This window comes from Bremia lactucae, assembly GCF_004359215.1.
Source record: "Bremia lactucae strain SF5 chromosome Unknown BlacSF5_NotPlaced_49_SHOA01000009.1_1371882bp, whole genome shotgun sequence".
NCBI classification, from domain to species: domain Eukaryota; phylum Oomycota; class Peronosporomycetes; order Peronosporales; family Peronosporaceae; genus Bremia; species Bremia lactucae.
In genome coordinates, this window is record NW_027152062.1 from 1,328,154 (window position 1) to 1,340,833 (window position 12,680).

Consider the following 12,680-nt stretch of genomic DNA (forward strand, 5'->3'; position numbering starts at 1 on the left):
TCTCCACGCTTATGCCCAACATACACGATACCTGGCCAGTTGTATAGATAGTCATCCAATTATGAGCAAACACAGGTAAGTGTGTTTATTAAAGGTCTTGCAGACGGCCCTTTTAAGGCCTACCTGTTCCGGCTAGAATTAGAGTCGCTCGACCAAGCGATCTTTATAGTGGAACAGGAGGACTTCAGTTTCTTACAGGCCTTTGTCCACTGTAGAAAAATCCTTCATATAACGATTTGATCGAACTCAAGGATGTATTCCCTGAGTCCGTACCGTGCGAGCTGCCTCAGGATAAGTCACTCGACACGCATTGACCTGATCCCAGATTCAAAATACTGTGTCATGAAGCAGTTGCCATTGCCTCGTGGACAAGTATTAGCGATCGACAATTATTTGCCCATAGCTTGGCAGGGGGCTATGTGTGGGAGTCAACCTCCTCACATAGCTCTCCGACTTTTATGTGCGTTAAGCATTAGGAGGATGGCGGATTGTGCAGATTTCAATATACTGAACGCTGCAACGGTACCGGCTCAAATCATGATACCAAGACAAGACGTAATCAATGATGGTATGTCAAGAGTACTATCTTCTCGTCAATGGATCTGATGGATGGATTCTATCGGATCCTAATGCATGAACAAGATATTCCGTTCACAGCAGTAAGCTCCCCAAGCAGTATGCTATGCTATAGGAGTGGCTAGTCATACCACAGGGACTTAGTAACGCCCCTGACATTTAACAGATGTGTAACTAATCTCATGAGATCGGTGCGGGATTTTGCACCAAGCCATTTTGATATCGTCTACGCTTATAGCAGAGCCATGAACGGAAAGTTGGATGCTGAAGTACATCGTTCTCACGTCCGAAAGGCTCTTACACTTGTGCGTAAGCACAAATTGTATGCAAATCTCAAGAAGGGAATATTCGCTGGAAGAGAAAATACCACTTCTTGATTGCATCGTGGGTAAACACAATGTGTACGCCCGGATCCAGAAAAGATCAAGGCGATCACCGATTGGCCCGTGCCAGTCGATGTAAGGGGACTTAGAAAGCTTCTCGTTCTAGCGGCGTACCTGCACAAGTACATACGCAATTATGCCGAAATGACAATATATATTTCTTCTTTGTTGAAGAAAAATGTAAAGTGGTCATGCAAAGCTGATTGTCAGCGTTCCTTCGAAGGTATCAAGCAAAGCTTGGTGCAATCGCTAATCCTGGCGACTGTGGACCAAGACCGACTTTTTCATGTGGTCTGTGACGCCGGCTATTTTGCAATCGGCTGCGCGTTAATGCATACTATATAGGCGGCGCATAGCGCGTTGACTGTTATCAATCGCGTCAGCTTCACCCAGCTGAAGGAAACTATCCAGTGCATTACAAGGAACTCCTTGCCATGAAATACGCACTGGCTATGTCTAGGGTTTATATCTTGGGAGATAAACCGTTCATTGTAAATACGGACCATGCATCTTTACGCACGGCTGTGAATAGTCTTCACCTCTCGCAAAGAATGGCGAGATGGTTGTCTATTTTCGTGGGTTATAATTTCTCCGTGGAGTATAAACCAGGACGACTTAATGTCGTCGTTGATGCCCTTTTGCGCCTGCCCAATTTTGATCCGGCTGCGCGAATCAACAGTGAGCGTAGGGCCTCCGTTACAACAATCAACAAAAAGCAAAAGCAATGTTGCGAGTTGCGACAATTAGTGTTTCGTCGTCAACATTACTTGACGGCGTTAAAAGAGCTTATCATGAAGATAAGGCTCTTAATTTAACAATCCTTAAAACGATTGTCGAAATTGTACGGATCTCAACAGATCGATACACAACACGCAATGGGTTACTGTATTACACAGTCGTTGATGGCGACACACCTCGCGACGCCAGTCCCACACCTAGTGATTTGCGTTTACGCATCATGTATGAGTGCCACGATGCACCAATGAGTGGTCATCGTGGATGTGAACGGCCTATCTCACGATGAGTTGCGACTTCTTCTTGCCACGCAGTATGAGTTCGTCCGCAAGTACATACGTGCTTGCGAAGTTAGTCAGCGGGTGAAGCCCAATACTTCATTCCGTGCTCTATTACAACCTCTGCCTGTTCCAGCAGAGTGTTGGCAGTCTGTAGCCATGGACTTCGTCTTCGGATTTCCAAACGACGAACATAAGAAAAATGGTACTCTTGTTTTTGCTGATCGTTCCAGCAAAATGGTACATCTTGCTGCAAAACCAGAGTCTATCAGAGCCAAAGGCTGTGCTCGTGTCTTTGTTGACACGATTTTTCAACTCCATGAGTTACCCAGTTAACTGGTCTCAGATCGAGACCCTAGACTCTCGGCAGAATTTTGGCAAACTGTGTTCAAATCACTTGGAACACAGTTGAAATGTCAACACCTGATCCTCCTGAAACAGACGATCAGACAAAGCGTGCAAACCGTCTCCTCGAAGAAATACTTCGCGGATACGTCCACTCTTTTACGTGTTGGAGCAAGATCTTGCCGATAGTGGAATTTACCATTAACAATAAAGTGCATGCTTCTACAAAGCATACACCCTTTTTCGTGAACGGCTTACGCCATCCATGTACATGTTAAGGTATTGCGTGTGAGCTTGCAAAGAAGCGTGGCAGAATCGAAAGATTCTAAGTGCCATTGCTGCTAAAAGCCGAGCCAAATTAGACAGCTCTAATATAGGAGTGATGACTCTTATTAAAGGGGGAGAGGGACTCGCTCGAGCGAAAAATCTTCTAGCTCTTGCTCATCACGCATAAGCCCTAAGGTCAATGCGAAGGATACCAATGTTTATTTTTTTAACATTGAAGTGGACAAACTAAGTAATAACAATAATGCTATTTCTGACTTTGATAACGATGCTGAAAGACTCAGCATCGAAAACAATATTATAAATGAGAACGTTAATACTCTCAATTGTATAAAGGTTGATATCTCCGCAGGGCGAGCCGGTCGCACTGCAAGCAAAAATAAAATCGAGGCAGCAGGTGATTAATTGTTGGCTAGAGAAGCAGTGGTATGTTTCGTACAGGATTCCATCGCTGATGTGGTGGGCCGACAAAATGGAACTCTGACAAAAATGGAAGATTACACATGCTTTCATTTAATATTTATAACCTAGTCCTACTGTCTACGGTAAACCTACCATAACATGTAGTGACGAATGTGGGCAGTAATAAATTACTGCTCAGGTATATCGGCCCAATATGTGTACTACATCGTCAAGACAAGGCGTACACGATCGATCTGCCTTGTAGTATGCCGTCTCCGCCTGTATTATCAGTACGAGGCTTCTTCCGATTCCGGATTACACCGGAACGGTCTAGGGCGTCCGCCAAAGCTTGATGGTTCCGAGCCAAAAAAAAATAAGGTCTCGGAACAGAGTCTGATTCTCATGAACCATACAATCCACTCTTTCCTCGAAGGAAGAGATCTTCTGACGAGCTGTCACCAGCACGTTTTGTAGGGACTGATGTGTACTCGCGTTCGCCAGCTGATCAGTCGCAACCTGCGCACATTTATTAACTGATCACGAGAAACAGAATCAACCGTCATCGCCTAAAGTTAGTATGCGTCACCGGGAACTAAGTGGTCGCGAAGGAAGAGTGTTGCTGGTAGTGCTAGTTTGCATTATCAGGAAAAGAGTGATTGTAGGGATCGCTTCAAGGGCCAAGTTGACGTTAACGTTAAGATGAACCAACAGGAGAGGGACCGCAATACGTTGCGGATCGCTTCTGGAAAAAGTTCTTGGTTGCCCTCTAAGGGTAGCCTAATCCGTGGGGGAGGATGGGTCTCGTCGTACTGCAAGACGATACCCGGAACGTCCAACATTAGTTGGATACGGGGTTTCCAACTATCCTGCGTAGGTGGATGCCCTCGCCAACGAACGAGATAACTCGTTCGAACCCCCTTTACCTCACAGTGTCGAGAAGCTATAAACAAGAAAACGCTTCTCACCACTCGAATCCGTCAAGGGATGTGGCGCGGGAGGAAAAATCATGTTCACCTCGTTTGACGTATCCGAATCAACACCGTGATTTGAATCACACCATTTATTTTTGAAGGCGAACATTGATCACGAGCGATCCCGTCGCCGCGAGTTAGCGGTGCCGGTGTCTTCAACCAGTCGCCTACGATTGAAGTAGCAGGTGACTTGTCACCGTCACATGCAATATTATCAATAGATGACATATTCCAGCCACCTCAATGAGAGCAAGAGGTGATGTATTCCCCACAGTAGACGCATTAGCGTCTAGTGAAACATTTACATTACCAACAGCTGCACTGATCCGTGCAGCAACCAGCTTTGCGGCCTCTCTGGCCACACCCACAGACTTATTTGTCGCCATGTTGATTTTAATCAAACTCAATAATGCAACTAAAATCGCATTTTAATTAAAACCAATAATGCAAATTACAGGGAAAGAGATAATAGTAAATCCTGTCACCATACATCAGTCAATATAGTGACTGTTAGTTAAGGGGGGTGATGTAATGGGGCGTCCCGTTACATAAGTATATTTGCCTATAAGAGGAATAATGCATATTACTTTCTATGAGAGGAGATAAATAAAGAAGTACAAAATTAATATCTTTATTAATTTTGTCATAAATTGTTCCAATATTACAAAATTGGGTAATATTAATGCAATAAGACATTAACTCTTTTGAGCTGATTTAAGTCTAAATCAATCCCGCCAATCGTTACAAGACACGATTGTGCAGTGCGCAACGGGGCGCCATCAATAGTGAGTTATTAATATAATAAGTTCAGTAGTAGATAGAAGATCGTTACGTAGGAAACTAAATATTTGATCTTTCAGAAAATGCAGATTTTCGTCAAGACCCTTACAGGCAAGACTGCATTGAGAATGTCAAGCAGAAAATTCAAGACAAAGACTTAATACAGTTTTACTTCTTTTTTATTCTAAAGCCTTAGTCTAGACCTTTGAGCTACAGGCCCTTACCTTCATAGAAACCTTCCTCTGACCTTTGTGTACATGAAGTTTCGAGGCACCTTACCTACACCGTAATCAGTGTAAGGTTGACTAGTACGGATCAGTACTAGTGAAAGGTGCCCCGTTAGACAAGTGGTTCGTAGAGCCAAGGGGCAACTTATCTTCAAGAGTGTATACCTTAGGAAGGCTAAGTACTCTCTATTGATCACAGCGCAAGCCTTAGGAAGGCACAACACGCTTTAGATCAAAAGAGGAACTGAACTTATTTTATTTTTTAAATTTAAAGATACATAATTACTTTGATTAAAGATTTCTGTCACCAGATCTCGTTCTGGTGGCTGCCACTCGTATCACCCATTATGCATAAAATTTCAATACTTTTACTTATTATAAATACAAAAAGGGCATTTTTCTAATAATGTGATTTTTTTCATAGTAACGGCTTAACAGCCGAAGTGTAACCATTACACCATCTCCGAGTTTTGGCATTCGCCTTTAATTCCTCTTTGAGGTGTGATAAAAAAAGCTATCCTTACGGCGGTGTTCTGCATACCTTTATTTATGAAATCTTCACGTGAGTCTCCGATTCTAAGCTCTTTTCACGAAGACAATGAGTACTTGGACTATGATAGTCACACTCCGTCCGAGAAAATGATATGGAGTACCAACTCAAAACGCTCAAGCATCAAGACGAATCTTCTCGGGCTCCAAATTCGTTAGTGACGCGGGTGCTTTAACTGCATTATGCATGACGCCGGGCCTAGAGCCCAACATAATGACTAACCCGTTTGATAAAGAAAAATAACTAGCTGTACTCAAAAAGGAAGAAGATCGTCGTCGGACCAAGGCTTTAAGAAAGCAAAAGCTCATAGTGGGTATAGATTCACGCCACTTAGTGTGGAAGAGCGCCTCCGAGAGATTGTGGGCCAATCTTTGGCAACGTGGATCTTTGAATCAGAGGGGAGGACGCCGAAGGAGCTCGCTACACGCGTCGCTCTCTTTGAGCGATCCTCACTCCAGTGATTATGACAACACGCCAGTATCTGACGCGTCTGTGTAATCAAACTTGTGGTGCCTTTGTAGAAAAATTGCAACGTTATACATTCGATTGAGTCGGAAAACGACAACGAAGTATCGTTAAATCGATGGGTCCATTGGGCCCCTCGACTTCAAAGTATTGTTTCTGTTAGATAGACAACCGATGCGGTCGACATTCGTCTTGAAAAAAATATTCGCTTCGATTTCTCGCACCTAAAACCAAAGGCCAACTAAGTGCGACGTACGATTCGATTGAATCGAAAACGACAACGAAGTATCGTTGAATCGTTGAGTCGAAGGGTCCATTGGTTTCTTGGACTTCAAAGTATTTTGTCTCTTAACCACACTATACCGATGTGGACGACATTCGGCTTGAACAAATCATTCGCTTTGATTTCGCGCAGTTAAAACCAAAGGCCAATTAAGTGCTGCGTATCGGTTAAAGTATGAGGGTCGGCCTAGTCAGCCCTCTAATGCTTCAATTGCTCATGCAACCGTGAATCCAAGCCACATTAACGACAAAACTCCAAGTCTATTGGTGGGAAGCGTCGTTCTACGCTAGTTGATCTCAATGGTAACGCTTAAAAACGTCAACGCCATAAGGGCAATCTTGCCGAAAAAGTACTTTGTAGTCGCAAGAGTATTTCGACAAGGTGAACCATACCACTTCACCAGATACCGGTATTTACTCTTGTGACGACGTCACTTGAGAATTCTCTCAACGTCGAACTGATGATATTCTTGCGCGTCGAGCACAGCAGAAGAACAACTTTTTCGTGAGTCTCTTGTTCGAACTGCGAGCATCCTCGACGCTACCAAAATCGTCTTTGGACGTTGAAGCTAAATCAACCTCATTTGAAGGGCCAGATCGACATCCTGATGAGGTTGCAGCAATCTGTGGCACAGAAGTTTGTCTCGGCGCAAGTGCCTTCAAAATCCCCATGAAAAGGATCCTGATACGGCTTCATCAAGCCAACGTAGAGCAATGGGTGCGAACGCAGTTTGCGCAGAATGTTTTGCGTATAAGCTATGCATATTTGGCCACGACCGAAAATGGATTTAATTAAGCGCGTGCGCTATTTGATCTTAAAGACCGCGGATACTACGTTTGAAGTAAGCTTTTAGCATTTGGCAAGACTCGATCGCCGGCCGCATGATCAATACAGCTTCCGCCTTTCAAATTTGCTTATTCTTTTATGTTTGTACTATCGGCCATTTTATCATGCACATGTCGCAAGACATGTAATCGCGTTGCAAGAAACTCGCTAATCTGTTTCTTAACTGTAATATGGCTAATTTTCAGCAATCCGAACGGCTATTTCTCCCCTACCAAGACCCTAAACACGAAGTGTTAGCGTTAACGTACGCGTGGGTGTGTGAACCGTTCCCATAAAGCGGAGTATAGCCGGTAGAGGCATGCACAGTGTTGTTGAACGCAAACTCACAATTATTGGCATCGTGCTCAAGCGCTTTGGTATATCAAAGACACACTGTTCACCGTTCGCTTAACGAACAGTCACCTCTTCTCAGCGTCTTCAATGAAGCCATTCACATGCTCAGTCTGATCATCGGTCTGGAGATGGTTCGCTGTGGATATGTCCAATCTGGTACCAAGTACTGTATGATCGACTTCCAGAAAAACTACTCAATTGCCACCGGTAAATTGCGTCATCGAAACGCGCGATCTAAAAACAGCTTGGCTGCTCCTTCACCATCTAATCGCATTCGACCAGTCGCTAACTAGGCCACTTTTTGTTCAATCGGTCTACGAGGACCACGATGCCCGTGTTGTCTTTCAATTTTTTCGTTAGACCAGACACAAATCCATGCTGATGGACTCATTACACCCAGTGGGTAGGGACAAATTGGCAAGTGGCGTAGTTGCATGAGCTTAGGATTTAATTCGTTGGCAAGTCCCGATTCTGCGACCACAGATGCGCACCCAATTGTAGAGTTTGGACCACCAGTAACAATGGCTCACGGAGCCGTCGGTGATTTCTCGACCAAGATGACCGCTAAAACAGTATCGTGTGCCTCTTAGAGAATTCAATGCTTTAATTTCTCATCATGTTGAATTACGATGCGCGGAGGATCTCTTGCATCTATGCAATAACGCAAAAGGCCATCATTGATAGAATATAGATAAAACCCGCACTCAATTATGCCGATGTCTCAGCCTAAATTTATAGATTCGTTTATCCGTAGTATAGCTACACACTGTTCATCCCTGGCATAAAGCGGACGGATTAAGTCAGTGACTGGCAAAGACAGAGTCGTGACATGAGCAATGCTTATAATCCAGTCTGCGTGACAGCGCATCAGCCAAAGCGTTCTGCTTTCCTGGCTTATACATCCCCTTAAAATTATCTTCGGCAAATAATGAGAGATCACTGGGCCATCCTCCACGAGGGGTGAGGCGACTGAGTTGCAGTGAGTAAGGATGCACGATCTGTATAAATCAGAAAAGGCCTAGATCCAAGCAAGAATGCACTATAAATCTGACAAGAGTATACTTCATATCATGTAGTTCTTTTCTCTTCGTTAGTCTGCCCCCACTCAAATGCAAACGACGCGTTCTCGTCCTTAACATTGCTTGTTAAAGCCACTGCATATGGCAAGGTCAGATGCCCCACAGACGACACTGAAAGGCCGATCAGGATTGAGCAGAGTCAAATCGTAGCATGTAGGAGATTCAGCTTTACCCCTTTAAAGTGACGTCTTCGATGCTAGTCCAGCACCAAACTACACCCTTCTTGTAAGACCTTTTGTTTTTAGAAATTGGCCAATTAACAACTCCTAAAGTCTGCAATTAGACCTCGCTAAGCACCCTTAAAAGGGATTTCCTCCGCACCAAAGACGCATTTAGATGAGTTGACATTTAACTTTTTCGTGCGCATGCGCTCAATGCTCATGAGTAAACAATGTGATTATCCACATCTAAACGACCCTGTTCCGCACGATTATGGTCAGATATCATCGAAATACGTCTGTGCAAACCCTCTATGAAGGCTGTACAGTTGCGTCACAAGACGATAAAAAGTAGTCGGGGGATTTGAAAGCCCCAGGGCATAACCAGCCTTCCCAAAGCACGTTGGTTGGAGTGTTAATCGCTGTAAGCGCAATATCACTAGCTTGCATAAGCACTTAATAAAAGCCAATGACTAAGTTGAGCACGCTGTACAGAGTACATCTCACCAATTTCTTGAAGAAAATCCCTTCTACAAATTAACGTTTGTGTCGGCATATGGCAGCATTAAGATCATTAGAGGGGTGCACAATGTGCGATAAAGAAGCAAAGTATTGTCTTTAGTTCGCTTAAAATAAACACGAAAAGAAGTTAGTGGAATCATCTATCCTTTGAATTCTTGACACAAAACGTCGGTGTCGATTGAAGACAATTACTTTCACGCACCATTTCGTCCCCGTTTAAAGCACGAAAGTAATCGTCAATGGCATAACGCCTTTCCTTCGGTAAGGGCCACTCTCGTGAAATACCGTATTTGGTTCCAGGAACCAAGTGAATACACCTCTATCAAGATTTAAAATCGACGGTGGATTGATAAGCTATAGACATCTCAGATGTTGCTATTACTACTTAACTTTATTTCGATTCATTCGGCTACCAATCAACTTTTGACGTCACAGAATTTCCAGGTTGGATCTCCTTAATTTTTTTAAAATATGTTAAATAGTGTTTTAATCGCGTTGTGTTCACACACTAAGAATTGAGACCAACATTTTATTAACAAAAGTTCATTTGTACAATGAGTTAAAAATAACTCATCGTACAAATTTAAGCATTCCCAAATGTCGTCTAAAAAACTAGTGATCGAGTCAATGATGGGTCTAGTCTTCTTGCTGCTGTATTCGGCGACTGCTTTTTCATTGTTCAATCATGACAGCAGCCCTTTGTTTACTCAATCATTTCAGGTACACTCGTTCTCCGAAAAAGACTACGATACCATGCTGAAAGGACACGACACTGTGTGGCTGGTCGACTATTACGCTCCGTGGTGTCCGCATTGCCGCCATTTCGCCCCTATATGGGAGCAAGTCGCCAAATTCTATGCCAGTACTGACAAAGTACAAGTGGGTGCCGTAGACTGCACAAAAAATAGCGGAATTTGCTCTAATGAAAGTATCACTGGCTATCCATCCGTGAAGATCCACCATGTGCCGAAAGATGCTGCAAAAGCGGCGATGATGCCGCACAGCATGCAAAGTGTTAAGGCTGTTATTAATTGGACCGAAAATTTGTTGATATCTCAGGGCGTGAAGTCTGGTGTGGACGTTAAGGATGTGACAGCACATTTAAAAAATCTTAGAAATGATTTCTTCGTAACAGATGGCGAGGACGGGCACATATCTTACAGCGAGCTTACGCGTGAGACAAAGTATAGACGCCTGCATGACGCAGGAATTGCGGCGATTTCAACATTTCAAGACGGTTTTTTTATCGGGGCTAATGTGCTGAATGGGGAAAGATACGAGGTCGCTCTAATGTGGGTCGAAGCTCTAGCTGCAGCATTCCCATTAGAAAAAAATCGAATGGTGATAGCTGAACTGGTTAAGGCGATAAAAACTAGTAATTATTGGACTTATGCGGATTGGAAGGTGATGTTGAACAATTGGCAAGAGAGAAACAGAGAAACGACATTTCCAGTGAATTTGTTTTTCTCGAGCGAGAATGGAAGGTGGAAGTTTTGCAAAGTGTACACGTGCAGCATGTGGACACTTTTCCACATTTTAACAGTTAACACGGTTGTGAACAGCACGAAGTCTGAAACGCAATCTTGGAAATCAAGCAGGGTCATTTCTGCAATCAGGCTTTACGTTAAGAATTTTTTTGGATGTGAGGAGTGCAGAGAGCACTTCATGCTGTCCAATCCGGCTAGCGTAATTGATGACCTCGCTATGAAAGACGAAGAGGGTCTAAATGCAGGTATAACGTGGATGTGGAAACAGCACGACACGGTAAATAAAGCCCTTTTGAAAGAACGGTGGCCGTCTAAAAACGCGTGTCCTGTCTGCTACGTGAAATATAACCAATCCTTAGCACTCAGTTTTGAGCAACTTCATGAGAACGAGATCGTAGCATTTGCAATTAATGCTTACGGGTACGACGAAGAAGAAGTTTATGACCTGGAAGCCGCATTCCAGGGCGCCCTCGTTGCAGCATGGTCGAAGATGCAAATTTTCAGTGCAATGTTGATGGTCATTGGATTCTTTGCATTGCTTGCTTTGGCCTACAAAACGAGGAGGTATCGCGGTTGGGACAGAAAGGTGCAAATGGTGCGAGATCACACTGCGTAAGATCAATCATGTTGCATTTCCTTAATTAATTCTCTGCATTTTATTTCTATTGATTGTGGCGACGATATAGTACAATTTTCACTATTCTTGCGAAGGTCTTTCGACGATTAACGGAACTGATCAAACGTCATTCCAAGGATCGTAATGCTCAAATTACTATATAGACAAAGTTAAGTAATTAGATATTGCAAACTTAATATTTATATTAGTCAACGTGCACCAATCCAGCGATATTCAAAATAGGAGTCCATTCAATTTTTCTCATGCAAATTTCTAAAAAACTTAAGAAGTAAAACCTGATATGTAGCCAACAAATTGCATTTTAATAATGGAAGCCCCTCAGTTTTTTGGTAAAATCCCCTAATTAATGGTTCCCTTTCATAATTTTGAAAAGGCCGCGGCAATGGCCACGGACATAACTACTACGGCCACAGACAAAAATACTAGGGCCACAGACATAAAGTAAACTTACAACATGCTAAATTATGATTGGTTTAAATTTCCAAATCAGGTATCCTAACATTAAAATCGCGAGTTTTCTATTCTATCGACCGATTATCTGTGACCTGTCGGACTGCGGCGTTGCTAGCACGAGCTTCCGCGACGTGTTTTTTTTTACCGTGCTTCTCTCTCCCTCTTTCTCTCTCGCTCTCTCTCTCGCTCCCTTAGCTTTATAGAGAACGTTTTTGACTGTGCCCTGATAAAATCTTCCAATACTCTGACTGACTGTGCCGATCCTCACTTAATCTGCTATTTTCTATGATTTATCTGATTTCACCGCTTTTAACCGCATTAACGACTATTAATATTCAATGGACGCTGAGCAGCAGGAAAACAGACACTTCACAGAGCGGAAGCCATGGAAGAACATATCAATAAGATGGCGGCTGCAAACGGCTATAGAATTGTCACTAAATCCTCTTACAAGCAAAGAGATGGTGTTACGGGGTGTATCGTTACATGAAATTAACACTTAAAGGTTGTTAATTAATATGTTATCGAAAAGGTAGATAATATTTGGAGGATATTACTTTGAATAGTAATGTTCAGAATTCTTATCCATAAATAGGTATAGGCCATTATATCAATTTATCCCGCAGACTAATCAACTGTAGATGTAAACAAAAGAGAGAGACAGATAAGATAAGGTTTCAGTTGCATGTTTAGTATTAGTTTATAATTAAGTTAGCATTTACAAGATAGATAGAAGCGATACTTAATTCTATTAATACAGTTTTCATTTTACCCTCTTAAAGCTAGTTGCCTTAAGAGAAGTCTTCCTCTGCACGTACTAGTGTGCGTGAAATAACGTAAGGCACCACTCGCAACTGAAGCAGTGCGAAGTGGACTTGTACTGAA

At 43.0% G+C, this 12,680-nt stretch overlaps 1 protein-coding gene across 1 annotated transcript; it reads left to right on the forward strand.

Annotated features, from left to right (window-relative positions):
* Positions 1-9,815: 9,815 nt before the first annotated feature.
* Positions 9,816-11,321, forward strand: CCR75_003731 (uncharacterized protein; the record flags this gene model as incomplete). The annotated part of the gene is made up of 1 exon (XM_067961824.1): positions 9,816-11,321. One exon carries the CDS (start codon positions 9,816-9,818, stop codon positions 11,319-11,321), a length of 1,506 nt encoding a protein of 501 aa, XP_067820374.1.
* Positions 11,322-12,680: the final 1,359 nt, after the last annotated feature.